The sequence below is a fragment of the Pyxicephalus adspersus genome, chromosome 5, assembly GCF_032062135.1.
Source record: "Pyxicephalus adspersus chromosome 5, UCB_Pads_2.0, whole genome shotgun sequence".
Lineage (NCBI taxonomy): Eukaryota > Metazoa > Chordata > Amphibia > Anura > Pyxicephalidae > Pyxicephalus > Pyxicephalus adspersus.
Genome location: NC_092862.1, coordinates 117,046,932 through 117,066,719, shown reverse-complemented (window position 1 = coordinate 117,066,719; position 19,788 = coordinate 117,046,932). Strand labels below are relative to the sequence as shown.

At 37.0% G+C, this 19,788-nt stretch overlaps 1 protein-coding gene across 1 annotated transcript in view; it reads right to left on the bottom strand.

Moving 5' to 3' along the window:
• Nucleotides 1-687: 687 nt before the first annotated feature.
• LOC140331493 (ATP-binding cassette sub-family B member 5-like) overlaps nucleotides 688-19,788 on the bottom strand; it is a 42,206-nt gene continuing 23,105 nt past the window's right edge. The window contains exons 17-28 of the mRNA XM_072412552.1: nucleotides 19,036-19,179; nucleotides 17,654-17,758; nucleotides 14,787-14,864; nucleotides 14,607-14,690; nucleotides 13,255-13,458; nucleotides 11,358-11,458; nucleotides 10,212-10,352; nucleotides 6,431-6,587; nucleotides 6,132-6,329; nucleotides 4,952-5,158; nucleotides 4,183-4,329; nucleotides 688-3,231 (exon numbers count right to left, since the gene is read on the bottom strand). Coding sequence (XP_072268653.1) covers nucleotides 3,034-3,231; nucleotides 4,183-4,329; nucleotides 4,952-5,158; nucleotides 6,132-6,329; nucleotides 6,431-6,587; nucleotides 10,212-10,352; nucleotides 11,358-11,458; nucleotides 13,255-13,458; nucleotides 14,607-14,690; nucleotides 14,787-14,864; nucleotides 17,654-17,758; nucleotides 19,036-19,179 — 1,764 coding nt within the window. The 3' untranslated portion in view covers nucleotides 688-3,033. The remainder of the gene's footprint in view (nucleotides 3,232-4,182; nucleotides 4,330-4,951; nucleotides 5,159-6,131; nucleotides 6,330-6,430; nucleotides 6,588-10,211; nucleotides 10,353-11,357; nucleotides 11,459-13,254; nucleotides 13,459-14,606; nucleotides 14,691-14,786; nucleotides 14,865-17,653; nucleotides 17,759-19,035; nucleotides 19,180-19,788) is intronic.

The window sequence follows — 19,788 nt, the reverse complement described above, 5'->3', positions numbered from 1 at the left end:
AAGAGAACTCAGAAACCCCAGGCTCACGCTCTTTTCTTTATGTCTCTGCAAAGATGACAAGGGGTTTAGGAAGAAGAGGGGTAACAGTGGCAGAGATGTTGGCGGATTGGGGGTGGTGGCTGGTAAAAAGATGCACCTTCGGGGGGGTGGGGTACACTGTCAGGGATGCAGGAAGGTTCAGGGTCAGTGGTAGGAGGGGTCTGAAAGGCAGTGGGATACAATGCCAAGGTTCTTTGTAAGCGTTAATACAAAAGCTGTCTAATTGAAGGTTTGCAGGAAGGCTGCCTAAATAAAATGCTACCGAGTATGGTGTGATGGTGTCTCCTTGGGACTGATTTAATAAAGCTCTCTAAGGCTGGAGAGCATACACTTTCATCCGTGAAGCTGGGAGATCCAGCAAACCTGGAATGGATCAGGTCCAGGACTCAAAACATTTGCTAACAAATGACTTTGAAGAAATCTATTCTAGGTTTGCTGGATCACCCAGCTTCACTGATGAAAGTGTATCCTCTCCAGCCATGACACCCTGTGCAATGTGTCTTCTGTGCTCTCCTATTAATATTAGTAATATATATATATATATATATATATATATATATATATACATACATACATACATACACACACATATACTGTAAATGTATAATATGTTTTATAAAAGAAAGAAATTAAAATTAAGAAACAATACTTTATTCAAATTAGATTTATTTGCTTAGCCAAATTTTACAAAATAAAAATTAAAAACAATGTTTTTTGCATAATTGTTAGGATCTGTGTAAATGATATAATTATTTTAAAGTGAATATAAAACAAATCATGGCACTAAGTAATAGAAAGCTTTATAAGTTAAGACTACTTTCCAGTTTGTGATAAATAATGCTATAAGAAAAAACAAAAGGCACACTTGTAAGAAAAGGCCTGTAAGGGTGACTAGTCACTGTGTTGCTATATTTCTAAAAATAAAAAAAAATAACCATCAAAAGAATAATAACTTGAAGAATTGATATGAATGAATTGATAAGAATTGAATGAATGACATATTTATTTTATATTCATTTTATTCATTCATTTTATTCATTTATATTAATTTTATTTTTATTAATATATGTTAAAAAAGCGAACATTTTTTTTGTAAAATATAAAATTAGTTTTCTCCTAAATAAATCTGGTAATAGGGTTTTGGGAACATTTAGCAGTCCCACAAAAACCGGCCTAGGAAGCCTACTAAACATCTTGCATCTTATACATAATTTACTTATCACCCTATTGTGATATTTTATATTTTCCAATTTAAACAGTGTACTTAGGAAAATAATAACAAGTAGAGGTGACCTTTACAAGTTCATGACACAGCAGTTTCGTAGGCCGGAGTCCACTAGGCAGAGCCTTATTGTTATTAACTTGTATTCATACATTGCCAACATATTACACAAGACTATACAAAGTCCATAGTCATGGCAATAACTGTCCCTCAAAGAGGCTCACAATCTAATGTCCCTATATTCATTAACACAGTCCACTAATTTTGGGGGAAGCAAATTACCAGCATGTTTTGGGGATGTGGGATGACATAGAAGTGCCCAGAGGAAACCCACACAAACATGGGGAGAACATCTATACAACTTTTCTAGTTTCTGGCCAGGGAGTGATCAAGGGAAGCTTGTTTTCTTCGAAAGGTGTATTTAATGAATGGAGTGATATGCTCCATCCATTGTTTTTATGACTACTCTAATTCAGTGTTTTTTAACTTGGGTTCATGGAAGATCTGTTAGGATGACATTATTCCCACCGGACAGCAATCTAAAAGGCATTCTTCCTATGAACCACCAGGTTACTGATTGGCTGACAGCTCCACTCCCCTCATTGCTCTTGCAGCCCTAGTGTAACTATAGTATGTGTTCTTGGATAGAGATTCTCCATTCAAGAACACAGGAGTCCCACCGGATCCCCGGGCACTAGAGGCTAAATGAAGACAAGTCTGACGCTTGAGCTGTCATCAGGGTTTACCTTTCCTCAGCCAATCACAGAACACTAGAGGTGATGAATCGGGGGACTTGTCCTCATTTACCCTAAAGTGCCCGGGGATCCCACACAGGCAGGAGGATTCCCACGGCTGTGCAGCTATGGGAATCATCCTGTCATTGTAGGATAACCTGTAAAAAAATAAAAGTTACACAAATCACACACATTCAATAAATTGTTGAAATAGTTGAATAGAAAAAAAGTCGAATCCCGTGTTTTTCGGGTCGGGTCTATCCGAATTCAAACAGCCATATTCTGGTCGAATATAGGGACAACCCAAATTCGAACACCAACACTAACATTTAGTAATAGCAAATATTGTCACAGCAGGTTCCCTTTTTCTAATTTGAGAGATGAGTAACATGGAAATGGAGCATAACAAATGAGAAAGAAATCCAAAGAAATTCCTATTCTGTTCAACTTAGAGAAAGAAAATAGAATAATAACTGTATTTAATAGAAAAGGTACCATAAGCACTTCAGAATATTGAACTTCTCCAAACAAATTTCCATCTTTACCAGTTCAAAAAACACTAAAATTGCCAGGTAAGTAAAACATGCTATGTTGTAAACCTTAATAAACTGTATGAACCAATTAGCAAACAATAGTTAAAAATATATAGGTTTCTAAAAATAAGTCCCTACATTGATTAATAATCAAAGCAAACATTGTATAACGTGAGATATGCTTACGATAAGCATTCATATACATCAGATCTCTATATCTTTGTCTAATATTGGATCTCTGATAGGCTGTTTGATATCAGAGCAGAGACAAGAGTCATCCATCAGTATTCAGGGTTCTCTGTATCAGGTATGAAATGAGCTGCGCACATCAATCAGAGCAGATCCTGTGTTCTATAACCCTTCATCCAAATCCAGATCTTTATCCATGTAACAATCCAGAACGTCCATGTTTGGCACAGGTTTGTACCAGACACTCTGTTCTTGGGTTTTCTCTCGTATTGAGTAAACCAATATTTTGTACTCACATTCCCATGTGTTTTTCTAATTAAGTTATAGTTTGTGCATTCACAAGATCATAATAGGCTCCTCGATTTGACAGGAGCTGTTGATGTGTTCCATGTTCTATTATCTTCCCATTCTTCATGACGACAATAAGGTCAGCATTCTGGACTGTGGACAGTCTGTGGGCGATCAGGATGCAGGTCCTTCCTTGTCTGGCTTGGTCAAGAGCTTGTTGTACAACCTGAATGTGATAAAAGTTATGTGTAAGTGTAACAGTTTCCAAGCTTTTTAGACGTGAAAAAGAGACACATTTTAGTAACAAAGATAACCACCCCTTTGTGTCATGAGTCAGTGTCAACCAGTGTAGTAACCACACCCTTAAATTACAATATAATTTTTTGCCATTTTGGTGTCATCACTTTCTTTAAACAATACAGAGCACAGCCTGCCCCCACCTCCTCACCCCCCATCCTCTGCCTCCTTATGTTACATCTCATCTTTTTAATCAGGAGAAATATGTACATGATAAACAATAAATGCTCACCTTAGCACCTTTTATTGTATCTGGCAAGAAAGTACTGCATATACTCAAGTATAAACCATCATTGTTTTATTTGCCCTCAAAATGCCATTGAAAAAATAATTTCAGTTTATGTATTTTGTATTGGATCCAATACAAAATAACTGTATTGAATCCAATACAAAGAAATAATCATATTATATATATATATATATATATACATATAATGATATTATATATATATGTTATACTTTTGTACAGTTATGTTACACGTTGCAGTATGTTTATGCAACCTTGTTTAAACAGATTTTTGTGTTTTTTTATTTAAAGTTCATAATTAAATGTATTAAAAATTGGACATATTTTGGTGAGATATGCCTAGGAATTATAGGCCTTCAATGTAAAATAAATTTCTATGCAAAACAATTTACTGCTTTTGGGGTAAAAATCTGGACATAATTAGAACGCCAAGGGGGTTAAGTAACAAAAAGCTTTCCACTCTGGAGGAGTTCCTTCAGCATGCATTACAATTCATCATCATGCAGTTAGGTGTGGGTCTTCTATAATGCGACATGCAGACTCAGCTGTTAATCAAACATTCCCAAAAATTCCAAGAACCTCATTCAAAATAGTATAAGCTGCTTTTTCCAGTAAAGAAAGTTTCCTTCTTACCTTTTCACTTTCATTATCCAGTGCTGAGGTAGCCTCATCCAGCAGTAACAGTTTTGGAGCTCGGATAAGTGCCCGGGCAATGGCAATCCTCTGTTTCTGACCTCCTGACAGTTGAGTTCCTCTACCACCAACTGGTGTATTATATTTCTGAAATAAGAAGAGGATATTTTTAAACCCCATATGTCTGCTGGAGGTTAGAAAAGATTCCTATTTTCCCCACAACTCTCACAAATATGCCCATCGGACTATTAGTATTATGTGATGTAACCCAATCCAAAAAATTCAAACCTAGCTACAGCATTTTGTATGGACTGGGGTTTACAGATAGAGATTTGCTTGGGCATTAGGGATGTTGTAATGTACAATGACACATAACGCCTGAAGAAAAGTCATATGCCTTTAGCAGGGGATGTGTCATTCCTCCAGCGATCAGTTTCAGTTCCTATTGTTGAGGCACAATATCCTTAAAAGCAAGCTTAATCTGTCCAGAGCTTAAATTCAACGATGCCGGTGATGTCATGGTCATGTCTGTGTTTTTAATGACACAAGTATGCCAATGGCAAAAATGGGAAAGCGCATAGTGTATTGTTGTAGGAAACAGTAAATGTGCATTGGGAACAGCTTTAGAATTCTCCTAATAGGCCATTTGTATATGTTAATGATGAGTATGAATTCTATTTGTGCACAAGGGCCCTTTATTAGGGGCCTATAATGGCCATAGTAAAATCTTGCAGCAGAAAGTTTATATTTCTGATTTACAATGAATTACCTCCGGAAGCTGTTCTATGAAAGAATGAATATTGGCTGCCTTAGCGGCCTGTTGTATTTCCTCCATGGAGACCACACGGGAGTTGTCCCCATAGGCGATATTCTCAGCAATGCTGCAGTTAAACAGCACAGGTTCCTGGGACACGATGCCTATCTGAGACCGGAGCCATTGCACGTTTAATTTCTTCACATCAACATTATCAAACAGCTAACATAAAAAAGTAAAAATACATACTATTAGTATTAATGATAAAAATGATATAGTATAATAAATAACTTTACAATTCTGCATTGTTTAAAGAGAACATTTTTTAAGAGTATTTGCAGTAAACTTAAATCTATAGTTGAATACATAGGTGGAAATGTAATGTACATAATCTTATTAAATTATTAGGTAGATTTAAAACACCTCCAATAATACAGTTCTTAGATCATTATATCATAATAATAATGTAATATTTTGTATTATGTATTTTTTTTTGGCAACAAGTTGAATCACCTGAATTTGACCATGAAAGTGCTGAGCTCATAGGATCTGAATAAGAGCCAGACAACTAACCTTTTCAGGAGAGCTTAGTAAATATTTCCTGCATGCAGTTTGATTTCACATATGTCTGCACTGCTACTAATGCTGAATTCTCAGAACTGAAGATGAACATAATGTATTTTCAGTTCTTTTTTTTATATCACTCTTTGAGGTACTGTGTAAAACAAGATCATTTTTTTTTACTGAATCGAAAGAAAGGTCTGATCTGAACAGTGTAACTTAGCATGGGTATATTGCGCCTGATTTATTAAAGCTCTTGAAGCTGGGTGATTCAGCAAACCAGGATGAATCTGGTACAGGACTGAAAACATCTGCCAATAAATAGCATATGACTTTTAAAATTGATGAAAGTGTACCCTGTCCAGTCTTGGAAAGCTTTAATAAATTAGGGCCATTATGTACACTACACCACAGTATGTTTTGGTAAATAGGGTGGTACTAGATCAAATGTATTTATACATACCGTATATCAATGGCCAGATCATTTTGTTGTGTTAGCCAAGTGTAGAACGTGTTATAGTCAAAGTTAACTTTAATAGAGACCAGCTTTTCTGTCAAATGCCAGAATTATTCTGCAAAGCTGCACCTGCCTTGTAAGTGTGTTTCATAAAACAAAAAAAGCCACAAGTCTCACCACTGCCCCCTGTAGGGGATCATAGAACCTCTGTAGGAGTTGAACAGAAGTACTTTTTCCACATCCACTGCTACCCACAAATGCTACAGTTTTTCCACTGGATATCTTGATGGATAACTCTTGGAGCACTGGCACATCTGGACGTGATGGATAATTAAAGGTGATCTTATGTAATTCTATGTTTCCTTGACATGTTTCCTATAGCAAAAGAAAATATTTGTAAGATACTACTGTTCATTAGATTATTGGAACAGACATGAATAAGAATGATTTTCTCTCTTTTCATCTATTCGACTTACCAGTTTTTTCCCCTGGTCACTGTAGCTGTCAATAGCTGGCTGACTGTTGAACAATGCAAACAGATGAGAAGCTGCTGACTTGGCTTTAGCATAGTCAGGAGCAAAGGACAATGTCTGTCCTATTGTTATCGCACCGTATGCCAGGAGAGAGAACACTCTGTAAACAAAAATTAGTATGAATTATTAAATGAGTAGTGTTATTGGAAAGAACAGGAAAGGCAAACAAAGTTGTTGTGCTTTAAACTTTATTAAGTAGATGGATCAGGTTGTCTGGGCTGTCTATTATCCTTGGTGGTCAAATGTAGAAAACTTGCTCCAAACAAAACCTACAGTATTTTGTGTTTTGGTTAGAGTTGGGTTAGTGATAAGTAATCTGTAACTAGACAATCAATGGACGGGATTCAAAAACATTTACATTCATGTTTTGTTTAGTTACAGTACATAGTCTATATTTCCATATCTTTTAGTAATAATATAATAAGTGAAATAGTTTTTCTGATTTACTTTGGTCATGACAACTGGCTTTACTCCAGCAAAGATAAAGCCACCTTGTGGTCTCTGCCCCACTGCAAACAATTATCAGATACAGTAACTCATTTTTTTATACTTCCTTAAAATGAACCATTGGCTAGACTATGGACACATTTAAGTAATTACATATTTATAACTTGTGACAAATGTGAAAAAAACAAGCCCTCATTAGCTGCAGGCACTGTGAAGTAATAATTCCCCTTCACAATTACTAGCAGAACTGACAATAATTTGGTCAAACTGTTAGCAGCTCAGATCACCCTTCCTAGAAGTGACTTAGCACTTTTTTGGGACAATTTTAAAAGTCATTGTGAGTTAATTTCTTCTAGTTTCATATTTGGTGATCTTGTCCGGTAATTAAGCCCAACTGGAGTGAGATTTTCTCTGTATTCTCAGAATTGTAAGATCATCATTACCTCCTCTCCCAAGATCGCAATATTATCACTTCTGCCTGGCACCCTGGCAGCCCAGAAAAAATGTATGTATGTGTACCTGTTCCCTGTTGCCAGACACCTATTCCTGCTATACTGGAAGCAGACCTGCCTGCCTCCCTTTTCCCTCTGAGTTGATTGGGTCAACGAGCTTATGCGACTAGAAGAACTTAAGCTACGTACACACTTCCAATTATTATCGTTGGAAAACGAACGACGAACGTTCCTGCACGATATATACGAACGATCGTATAGCACCGATCCTGCACATAGAGATAACGACACGATCGTTCGTAGATATTGTACACACAATAGATACGATCGTTTAAGCGATAGAGGAACTATGTGCACGACAGGAAAGTGAACGGACGTTCGTTCATCACGCATGCTCTGAACATGGACGATCAACGAACGACCGTACACACGAACGATGTTCAACGATCGTCGTCCAATCCGATCCGCCGGTCCGGTCGTTCGTTTCCAACGAGTTTCCTCGTTCGTCGGCGTCATTGGTTACTTTTTTACGAACGATTTTTTGCCCAATCGATCGTTCGTCGTTCGATTGGAACGATAAAAATTGGAAGTGTGTACGCACCTTTAGAGTCACAGATGATGATAACACTGAGGCAAATACTTCACATTGATCCATATAGTTGATTTAATCTTTTTTTCCCCCAACTCACCAAAAGAATACATTCCTGATATCAGTAGTCTCTTTTTACATTATTGTTCCCAGGCGCCCCTCGGGTCGTTTTCCTTTAATGCTCATTTTCCCCTATATGGTCTTTGAATACTAGCATATCATACTTGTTGTTTCTTTTATTTTACCTATTTTCTTTTTCATTTTGTTTATTGATTGTACAGTCTGTAGTTTCAAAATGCCAATAAAAGTCGATTTACCCATATTTTGTTCTAGTCACAATGGAATTTGGTCAAGCCATTTAGGTGGCATAATAATCAAATAAAAAAATTGTTCTCTTTTCTCCTTTTTCTCTTGGGAGTGGTATGATCATAGGTAGTAGGTAGCAGACGCTGCTCTGCAAAACATGATGCCATCGATACAACAAATGCCATTTTGGGGTATACTTAACCTTGGTTCACTTATTCTGGGTCTCAGAAATGATTTGTACCACTTGAAAAATTGTATGTGTAAGTCTTCTTAGTATAACATTTATAAAATGTGTTTGTGGATAGATCTTTTATTCTTTGCAACGTATTGTTTTATCCTACAAATTTGAAAATATGATGGCCTGCATCCCTAGCCTGTGGAAGAAAGTGTTGGCCACTTCAGTAGGGATGTGACTGTGCTGAGTTAACGAAATTAGATTAATGGAGGACCTGACTGCGGGTATATATAAACGAGGCGAGAAATTTTTGGAACTTTATCTTTTATTTTTTTTTACTAAGTTTCTATGCAACTGGTCCGTACGGTTACTGTTAAAATATGCTGGGATCAGGATTTGTTCCTCCTTCCCCATATGTTACTATTGTTCCTAATTTTGTTTTTTTTGTTTGTTTTTTCTTTGTCAAAAATTTTGAAAAAATCAATAAAAATATCATGTTAAAAAAAATATGATGCTTTTAAATTATAGCTGGTAATATTTGAGATATTGCTTGGTTTTGAGAACATGCATGCATGTTACTAAAAGTCTTTCCTTGTCGCTAGTTGCTCTAGTTTCTCATCTGAGCGGTCTACACATATCTATTTCCCCTAGCATGATCCATTATTTTCCAAAGTTACCAGCCTTCAAATCTTAAATCTACAAACAGAGAAGATGACCTGGAAATCGAACAAGGGGATCTGGCCGCTGTTACCTTTTCGGATGGCACATATTGACCCCGAATCCTTGGGTCACTGTTTTGGAGGCTGTGAATCTAATGGGGACATGTTCCACATATGGTGGGCATGTCCAAAGCTAGCTGGCTTCTAGAGATCAGTCCACACCTTGCTCACCACATTGTTAAATAGGATGGTGGTTCCAGATGCCTGGTGTGCTCTGTTACACCTTCCAGACTTGGTGGTCTCTCGGCCCTCCAGGAAGCTGATGGCTTTTGTATTTTTGGCCACCAAGGCCTGGAGGTCAGACAGTGTTGCCTTTAATGAAGTCAAATCCATATTGGATAAAATAATGGTCAATGAAGACCTAACTAGTATTTTGACAGACACACGTGATAGGTCCCTGGAGGTGTGGGACCCCTGGATTACCCTTAGTCATAATGCTCTCCGAGGATCCACGGCCCTTTTAGTGTGATATGGGGCTTGTGACTCTCAGCGTGCTACGGATGCTATACAGACTTTAGGCACAGATTCTTCCCCATCCATTTCCTTTTCTTTCCCTCCTGCACTTCATGCCCCTCACTCGGTTAACGCTTTATTTATGATATATTGCTGGTTGTGGGGTTATTCCTAATTATTCACAGCTGTTATTATCTGTATGTTGCTGCTAATTTTATTTGTCTTTGTTATTTTTATTTTTTAACCTTCTCTGAATATAATCATTCTGTTTTGTCAGTTGACTATTCCCTCAGACTCTGTTTTTTCTTTTCTGTACCCAGTATTTTTGATACGTTTTCAATAAAGATTACTGTTAACGAACAAGGGAAGCTGAGATGCTAAAAGCAAAACAAACCTACTAGGCAGGCACCTCAATTCTAGATTAACCTCTAAACATTCCAATACAATGTCTATAAGGTGTACTACTAAGGTGTATTACTTATTCAAGTAATAAGTTACATTGTTTCTTTCATAGAAGACATCTACCATAAAAAATAAATAAAATGAACAGTAAAATCTACAAAAAAAACAATAGGATACTCACAGAAATACGTCTTCTGGAGTCATCCTTCTAGTTTCAATCAAGAATGCTCCAAAACGATAACTTATTGCATAGGTGAAATGTATGAATGACTGACTGAATGCAAAACAGATGCCATACACTTGAGCTTTACGCTGCGAGTTCCTAAAATATAACAGTTTAACAATTGACAGTGAAAATTTGACTTGGAGAAACAAAAAGGAATTATATATTATTATTCTTTGTTAAAGTACATTTCTGCCTGCAAATAACCAAGTATTGTGCTTTTAGTGTTCATCAAATCTGCTGACCCGGGGCATTCTTTCTTTGTAGTTTCTAATGAAAAAAATTAATTCAAAAACAAGAGCATTCCCTGGGTTAGAATGTAAATTGATGAATCCTTTGAAATGTGAGCGGCAGCAGAAATGTATAAACAGCACAAACTGCAAAAAAAAAGTGCCACCACATGAAAAATAGAGAAGGATCACAACATGCAATCTCTCACCTTATCCCTCACACTAACTATTTGAATAAGCAGCCATGACCTAAGGTCAGAGGGTGGCACAGAAAAGGTGATCCCTCAATAATGCACATTAAGAGAGATAACATATCTGTGTTTACTTGGGAAAACTGAGATACTAACAATCATGTAATAACTAGTGTTGGTGTTCGAATTTGGGTTGTCCTTATACTCGACTCGAATATGGCTGTTTGACCCCAAAAACACGGGATTCAACAGTAAAAATTTGGGGGAAAAAATGTAAAGAACGTGTTGAAAAAAAATAAAGTAATTCACTAACTTTATTTTTATAGGTTATCCCACAATGACTACTATGTGTTCTTGGATAGAAATACTCCATGCAAGAACACATTGTAGTAGCACAGCACGGCAACAGCAATTGCTGTTGCAGCGCTGTACTATGGGTTCTTGGATAGAGAAACTCTATCCAAGAACACATACAACTAGTAAAGGGCTGCAAGAGCAATCTGATTGCTCTTGCGGCCCTTAAAAGTCCCTAAAAAAATCCCAAATTCTCACACTATTGACTTCAATGGTGTTCAAATTCAGCATTCGATCACCCGGACAATTTCTCACTTTTTGATCGAATAGCTGTCGAATCAAATAGTGAGATATTTCACCAACACTACTAATAACTATAATAATCTAACCTGTATGGCTTTTGCAGGCTTTCTGAGTACATCTCTTCAAAGGTTCTCTCTCTAGTCAGTGACACCACAGTTCGGATATTATCCACGGCTTCTGTTGCAATCTGATCATTCAATGAAAACAATTGTTTCAGTTATTATATGTAATATTACATTTGTATTGTTTTGCTAGTAAACACAAACTTGTTGCTCAGAATTGTTTTCCAGTGCTATATAAATGTATTATTTACTGAAAAAAACTCCCTCTTTTGGCACATTTGTACTTTTAAATTAAAAATGAAATAGTAGTGATAATGAAAAGTTTTTTTTTTCAGAAATTACAATTAGAATTACAAAACTGTGAAAAAGAATGACAAAAGTTAACCTAAAGTTGGATAACAACTTGAGCTAACTTGGATTTCAATATCGACCGTGACCTCGGGCAGCTCATATTACAACACATTAATTACAGGTAAACCTTTCTTTGTGTAATAAAAAAAATATAAAGGTCAAATATCCTAAATTTTATCAACAGATCAAGGTAATCAGTAACCAAAACAAGTAAAACAGAGAACATTGACCAGCTGGCCAGTGCGGTTGCTTATTGCAGTGATTGTTATTTTTTGTGTTTGTTTCTTGTTCTTTCCTGTTGAGATCTGCCCTTCTGAAATGCAAAGCCTCCTTACTGGTCCTTTAAAATTATTGAAAGCCTTGCAAACCAATAGAAAGGCTGAGAAGGTAAGAAGAAATGGCCAATGCTTGTACAAGAAAAGTGGAGATTTCAGCAAATCTAATCATAGAGACATGTAGCTATGTTACATAGTAGGTCCGGTTGAAAAAAGACATAAGTCTATCAAGTTCAACCACTAGGAAAATAAACATACCCCAGATATAAAACCCCTTTAAGACATAGTTGGTTCAGAGGAAGGCAAAAAAAACCCTGGTACAATTTCCTTCAACAAGGTAAAAAATTCCTTCCTGATTCCATGAGGCAATCGGATGTTCCGTGGATTAACAGTCACTGTTATCTTTACTTTAAATCCTTAATACCCAGTTATATTCTGTGCTTCTAGAAAATCATCCAGCTTTTTCTTAAAGCAATCTATAATAGTTGCTGAAACTACTTCCTGATGGAGCCGATTCCACATTTTCACAGACCTTACAGTGAAAAATCCCTTCCATATCCGGAGCTTAAACTTCTTTTCCTCCAGATGCAAAGAGTGACCTCTTGTTTTTTGTAATGACCTCAAAGTGAATAATTGGGAAGAAAGTTCTCTATATGGACCATTTATATATTTATACAGGGTGATCATATCCCCCCTTAAACGTCTCTTTTTAAGGGAGAATAGATTCAGTTCAGCTAATCTCTCCTCATAGCTGAGCTCCTCCATTCCTTTTATTAGTTTAGTGGCCCTTCTCTGCACTCTCTCCAATTCCACAATGTCCTTTTTGTGAACCGGAGCCCAAAACTGGACTGCATATTCCAGATGTGGTCTGATCAATGCTTTGTACAGGGACAGGATTATGTCCCCATCCTGCAGTCTATTCCTCTTTTATTACAAAGAAATACTTTACTAGCTTTAGATCTTGCAGCTTGACATTGCATGCTGGTATTGTCTATAATCTACCAGAACCCCTAGATCCTTTTCCATTTCTGTCTCCCCAAATTTGTTCCGCCTAGATGGTATGAGGCATGCATGTTAGCCCCCTTCCTATATATACCCTTCTTTAATACATATTTAGATTTTAGTTGGGTTGACACCTACACTCTACTTTATGTTTCAACAATTTTGATTAGATTTAATGACAACATTACTAGATGCATGAACTGCAAAAGCAAATGGTGTACTACAACTTGGCTAGTGTGACAATATTTGAGGTTCGCTGCCTATATATGACAATATAGAATGTACACACTTACCTTTCCAGCTTGCTGAAGCTGTTTTTTATCCCGATTAGCAAAACCAGTCAGTGCTCTGAGCTCCAGAAATCCAGAAGTTATAAGGACAGGGGTGAGAGCTAAAATCAGCAAGGCCAACTCCCAGCCAAAAACTAGAGAAATTACAAGGCAGAGTATCATGACAGCAAAGTTTTCTGCAATTAAACCAAGTCTGGAGCCAGTAGCCTAAGAGAAGAAAAAAGGAGTCATTAAAAAATATAAATATTCAGTATGTAAAATCCTAAATTTAAAAATATGCTGACATATATAAAAGGTTTACAAAATCAGATTTACAAAATTTACAAAAATATTGAAAAATCATAGCTATTACAGTTTTAGTACTATAAAGTTTAAATTATGCATTAAACTAAAATGAATTTACAAATAACCTAAAAATGTAAAAAAAAGAAAACATGCTATGGGCATGGTTTTTCAGCAATAACATTGTTATTAGGACTTTTTAGCATAAACTGACTGTTAATAAGGTAATAAGGGGTTTGAATATTTTTTTTTGCTTAGCTGTAACTGACATTATATGCACTTCAGGGTTTTTTCCTTTTGATATGCTGATGAATGAAACAGGGTAGATACAAAAGTTACTGTTACTTTGTATCTCTTGATCTTGCCTATAAACACTGTGTCAGACCTTCTGGCTTTGGCAGTGGCAGTTCCCCCAACTGTTAACTTTACACAGCAACTTTGTCTTTTGGATAGCTGGGAATTATTGGCAAATTGGGGGAACAGAAAAGGAAAAAGGGCAGGGTTTACTACACATATTATCATTTTTGGATTTGTGCCCACTGTTTTGTTAACAGTAGTTAACAATAGTTAAATTCAAGCTCCTGTGTTTTGCTTTCAAATACCCCCAGAGTTCATGTCCCACTTATCTTTTTGACCTGGTAGAAAAATACACCCCTAGCCACTCTTACTCATAACCTCATCACATGCACTGCTTCAAGACTTTTCTAGAAGTGCCCCAACTCTCTGGAATGGTCTTCCTTGTCCTATTCGGACTGCTCCCACTTTCTGCCCATTTAAAAGGGCACTCAAAACCCATCTTTTCAAACTTGCCTACCTGTCTTCTTCTGTCTCCTAAAACCCTCACTACTTCCCACCACTACATATCTTCCCTCCTATTCTGTGTTACTTCCTCCACCTCCTAGATTGTAAGCTCTTTGGGGCAGGTTCCTCTCCTTCTCCTGTGTCACTGTCTTTATCCGTTTGTCATTTGCAACCCCTTTTTAATGTACACCCCTTTTTAATGTTTATTAATAATGTAAGTTATAATAATAATGATAATAATAGTTGAAAAAAGACAGATATAGTGATCTTACAGTTTGTATTTGTGAAGCATCAGTGGCAAGTCGGGTTGTTAAAGCTCCTGTGTTATTTTTCTTGTCATCAAACCAGGATATTTCCTTTTTAAGAGAAAATAGAATGTTATATTATAGTATCACCTATATAAGCAGATAGTTTATGTGTACATATAAATCCTCGGTTACTTCCACACTAACCTGCCGTAACATTGCTTTGAATGCCATATGTCGCAGACGCATAGTAAGAACTTCCCCTGATCTTCCAAACATAAATCCCTGGAAACACAAATAGATAAACAAAATGTAATATTGCAGCAGGAATTTGCCAAATATCTCCTTTATCCCCTTTCATGTCATTGATAAAGACAAAAATCACAATGTAGATTTGTGATATTCATTAGGGATGCGCAAAAAAGGCCTCTGACAGCCTTGCGAAAAATTCCTCAAACTTCTGGTGGGTTCGCAAAACTTCAGTAAATTGGTAAAAGTAAAAAGGGTGAATTTAGGCATTAATAGCAAAGCCCCTATACATGTTAGAACCACCAAATTTGCTAGTTAGGTGTAGAAGAACAGTGGCAACAAGGAATAAATAAAATACAAAAGTTCTTAAAGACCTTGTGGTTTTCCAGAAAATGGCAGGAAAAGTAACTGCAGGCAAATAGGATTTTTGCGTGATAGATAGCGTCCAGAAGGCAGCATAAACATTAGGACATTGAGAAAGGGTGAACTCAACCCACTAGCAACAGTCTCTGCTGTCAAAACAGCAGCACAGCACGTTGCTATTTAATGTACGTACCTCTTTTTAATTTATATAGCTGCATAATATGTTTACGCTATATTTATTCTGTTTAATAATAATAATAATAATAATAATAATAATAATTATAATTGCTAGCTGGCATCATGACCTGGATGATATGTGTTAGGAATGACACCCATAGAGTTGTGGACAAGTAGTTTAGTGACATTAGACAAAAGGATGGAGGACCAAAGACGGAGCGTGGGTCAGTGAGAGCAGTAGCCTCTGGTCAGCAATACTTCCCACACTACATATCTCCCATCCTTATGTGTGTGAAATTCCCCCACCTACTAGATTGTAAGCTCTTCAGGGCAGGGTCCTCTCCTCCTGTATCACTGTCTGTATTAGTCTGTCATTTGCAATCCCTATTTAATGTACAGCACTGCGTAATATGTTGGCGCTATATAAATCCTGTTTAATAATAATAATAATAATAATATACGTCTATATCTGTCAAAGATAAAGACTTTATGGATAGTGTGGGATGACCAGTCGTGAAGGGACGGTAATGATCACAGTGTGGCACTTTTGTCAGGAGAAGGTAAGCTTCAGAGGATACATCTGTTCATAGATAGTGTAGTATAGAAAGTGAACAAAATCCTTTCAGTCCTCTGGTGGGTGGCTGCTGACAGGATTTTGCTGCTGCTGCAGAAGAAGAGCCTGCTGCCCTTGTGGCTTCTGAGACCCAGTCCACAATACTCTCCACATGACGTGGCTGTATGATTGTAGTACGCCCTCCCTATAAATCTACCAGTGTACTGGTGCTCCGCACACATCTCAGACCTGTTTGACAACTTGTGCTGCTGCCTCCAACAGTTTGCTGCTGCTCCTGTCCTACACTGGCGAACTGTATGCCCCCTGCCAGATGCGGCGGGTCACCCAAATAGCCTTCTGTGGGATCAGAATGAAAAATCTGTATTCTTTTGAGAGAACTACAGAAATTTTTCTGGCTTTTTTGATAGATAGCAAGTGCTATCAGAATAAAATATCTGTATTTTTTGAGGGAAATACAGAAAATTTTCTGGCTTTTTTGATAGATAGAAAGTGCTATCAGAAAGAAGTGTCTGTAAAACTGCACAATCTGTATATTTCAAAATATACAGAAGGCTCCTAACCCGTCCCTGTCACAATGCACTTCTCTCCCTGCTTCCTTCTCTGACACAGAGCACAAGATGGAGTGACTAACCCCTCCCTCCTTCCCTGTATATATGTCTGTGCTCAGATCTCTCCTGACTGGGCTGTTGGGCCTTGCTGTGCATCCTGGGAGCAAATGATTCGCTCCAAGCCATGCCATTCCCGCCGGAAATAGTTGCTGTTCCCACCCCCTGCATTTTCCTTCATTTGTTCGGCGAGAACCCAACCTCATTGCGACTCACAAGGCTGTTCTCGCTTCGCCGCGAGATCGAACACACAAATCTCGTTCGCTCATTCCTAATATTCATCTTCAATTTATCTCTTTCAGCAGCTTCATACTTTAGTTGTGTATGTATATTTATTACTTAGTTTATATTTCCAAAAGAACCAACATCACATAAACATTATATTTCCTAATGTAAATTGTCTAGAATATAGAGGATTTATGATCAATGTTTGATCAATATTGCTTCTCTTGCTCTGAGCACCAATAATGTAACTCGGCAGGACGACCTTCTCTGTTGGTGGGCAAAGCAGGAGGGGCAACATTGATTATGCAAAGAATTGGCATGGTTGATAGGTGGATGGTGGTAGCCAGGAAATGAATGTTATCTTGGAGATATTGATCATTCACCTGATCATGCACATATCAATGAATGTATGACTAGCATTCAACAACCTCTTAAAGAACCACATCTTCCCACATACCCACACACAACATACACCATTCAATTTATTCATTTCCATCTACATAAAACAATCCTTTTCTTCTTTGTGGATGAGAGAATTGTGTCACTTGACGTTACAACCTCCTACCCTGGAGAAATTTAGTGTCACAGAGTAAGTAGATCTTTTACATCCTCTCCATTTATGAATCATCCATCCTGCACAATTCATTCACAAGTAAGACTGTAACAATGGTCCTGATTTATTAAAGCTCTCCAAGACTGAAAAGGATGGACTACTATGGGAGAACCTGTGTGATACAGCAATTCTGAAATAGACCTCGTCCAGGATTGAAAACATTTGCCAAATAAAAGAAAAGAATGAAAAAATCTTTTTGAGGTTTGTTGAATCTCCCTAGTTCTCCCATGATAGTCAAACCTTTCCAGTCCTGATAAGAGATGCTTACCTGTGTAAAGTATGTAAAGAAGGATACCACACCAATCACAGTAATTATGATGCAGTAAAGATTAATTTCACGCTGGATAAATTCTTGGTCATTTGTTCCAAATATCTAAAGAAAATGTAAAAATATGTAAACCTGTATGTTAAGGAAAATGAAATAATCCTTCAGCTTAACAGAAAAATGTTGATAAATTTTGAGCTCTATTTACCAATGTTTTTAGCCATGATTCACATTTTTTCGAACTGACAAATGTTATCTAAATCTTGGATACAAAATAGTACTCAATTAGTGATTGACCAGAACACATATAAAGATCGAATTCCCTGACAATTGCTATATTCCTATACATGGCCAGTGGTTTAGAAAGAAGTGAGCCATGGAATGCCAGTAGTTAGTAGTGGCAATTCGCTAATTTTTCTCAGTTTACATATCTTGCAAACATTACATTAGAAGAAACACATATCCTGATAAAAAAAAATCTAACAATAACGTAAGCATACATTTTTGGTGATCATAATCAATATTAAAAAAATACTGTACATGGCAGGACAAATAGGCTTACCTCCCCTTAACCTCCCAGATGTGCGGTGAAAAGAATTAGGAGACAATAATGCTTCAAAGTGTTATATATCATTACATGTGATGCTGTTGCACCTTTAGGACCCTGATGCTGGACTAGAGAGCTCCCAGCACTCATCATTGTAGATCTTGAAAAGGTGCAGCATTTCAGGGGTCAGTTTAATGTTAAGCATTAGGTGGAGTTAAGATGTTTAGTTTCTTCATGTTATAACTTAAAAAGTACATCCACACAAAAAAGTTGCAAAATTACAATGTCTGATGACTGGCAGTGAAGGCTAAGAAAATGCTTCCTGCAGAAGATTGTTAACTTACTTTCTTAGCCTACACAAAGCCACTCGAGTGGTTGTCAAGGGCTATGTTTTAGGGAAAGGTACATCTTTTCTTAAGTAACTGTTTAATTTGTCATGTTAGAAGTATATTCATGCAAACATGAAAAGGTAATGTGAAGACTACTTTAAACTGATCATAACACTGTAAACACTGTAAATACCTAAATTGAGATATGTGTTTAATATATTTGTAAAGCATTAAAGACAGTTCAAAAATGCATCGCCTTTCTAAATTGTGCAGGTTCCCTCCATTCTTCTGTGGGCTGGAGATTTTTTTGTACAGCTCCAGCAAGGAACATGCACTGATTGGCTACCTTTGCAACCAATCAGTGCCCCTCACTCACTCATTCCCTTGTCCTAACAGTAAGAAGCCAGAAAGGAAGGGAAAAGAGAAAAAAAAAAGTAAAAAATACACATTTCTATTATAATCATTATAATAGTTGTAGCTCTAATATATATTGAGGTGAAAATGCTTACAGCTATAGCTTTGGCAAATAAAATGCTGAAAGCTGGATGGGCCCCTCCATTGATCATTGCTGCAAGGGTTCCAAACAAGATATAAGGCCACTCTGATTTATTCAGTTTAAGTAGTCTGAAAAATGAAATTTTGGGAAGTTTTTGCTGTAATAAAAAAGAAAAAAGCAACATGTAAACAAGAAGTAAATAATCACAAAATAGTAATCTAATCTAGTAATTTGATAATGTTGGGGTTTTGGGTTTTAGTTATCATTGACGATACCTGTGCATGACAGAAAATATTTATTGTCATTTGTAGACATGTCTATTCATTTTTAACGTACAGTAAATATCAGGTGGGATGGAAGTAACTGTTGGAGTGATCCCCCCCCCACCTTTCTAAAAAGTGTCTATGTCAGGCATGAGCAAACTACGGCCGTGGGCCAAATACAGCCCTTTGTGCTTTTTAATCCGGCCCATCAAATATTGGTACATAATTGTCCACTTGCTAAAAGGGAGTACCAGCAACATTGTTCCCATTGAAATGGAATGCAATTTGAATGTATGTTTTCTTTTACTTTTAGTTAACAGCTTTTACACTTAGTTTATATAGGTTCATACAAGCACCCTCCATTCATCTGATACTAGCCTGGCCCATCTGTCAAATTTTTAAACTCATTGTGTCCCTTGAGCCAACAAGTTTGCCCACCCTGGACTAGGTGAACCTTAAAAACACCCCTTACTCCCCCAGTGCTCTCCTCTTCCTCCAACACT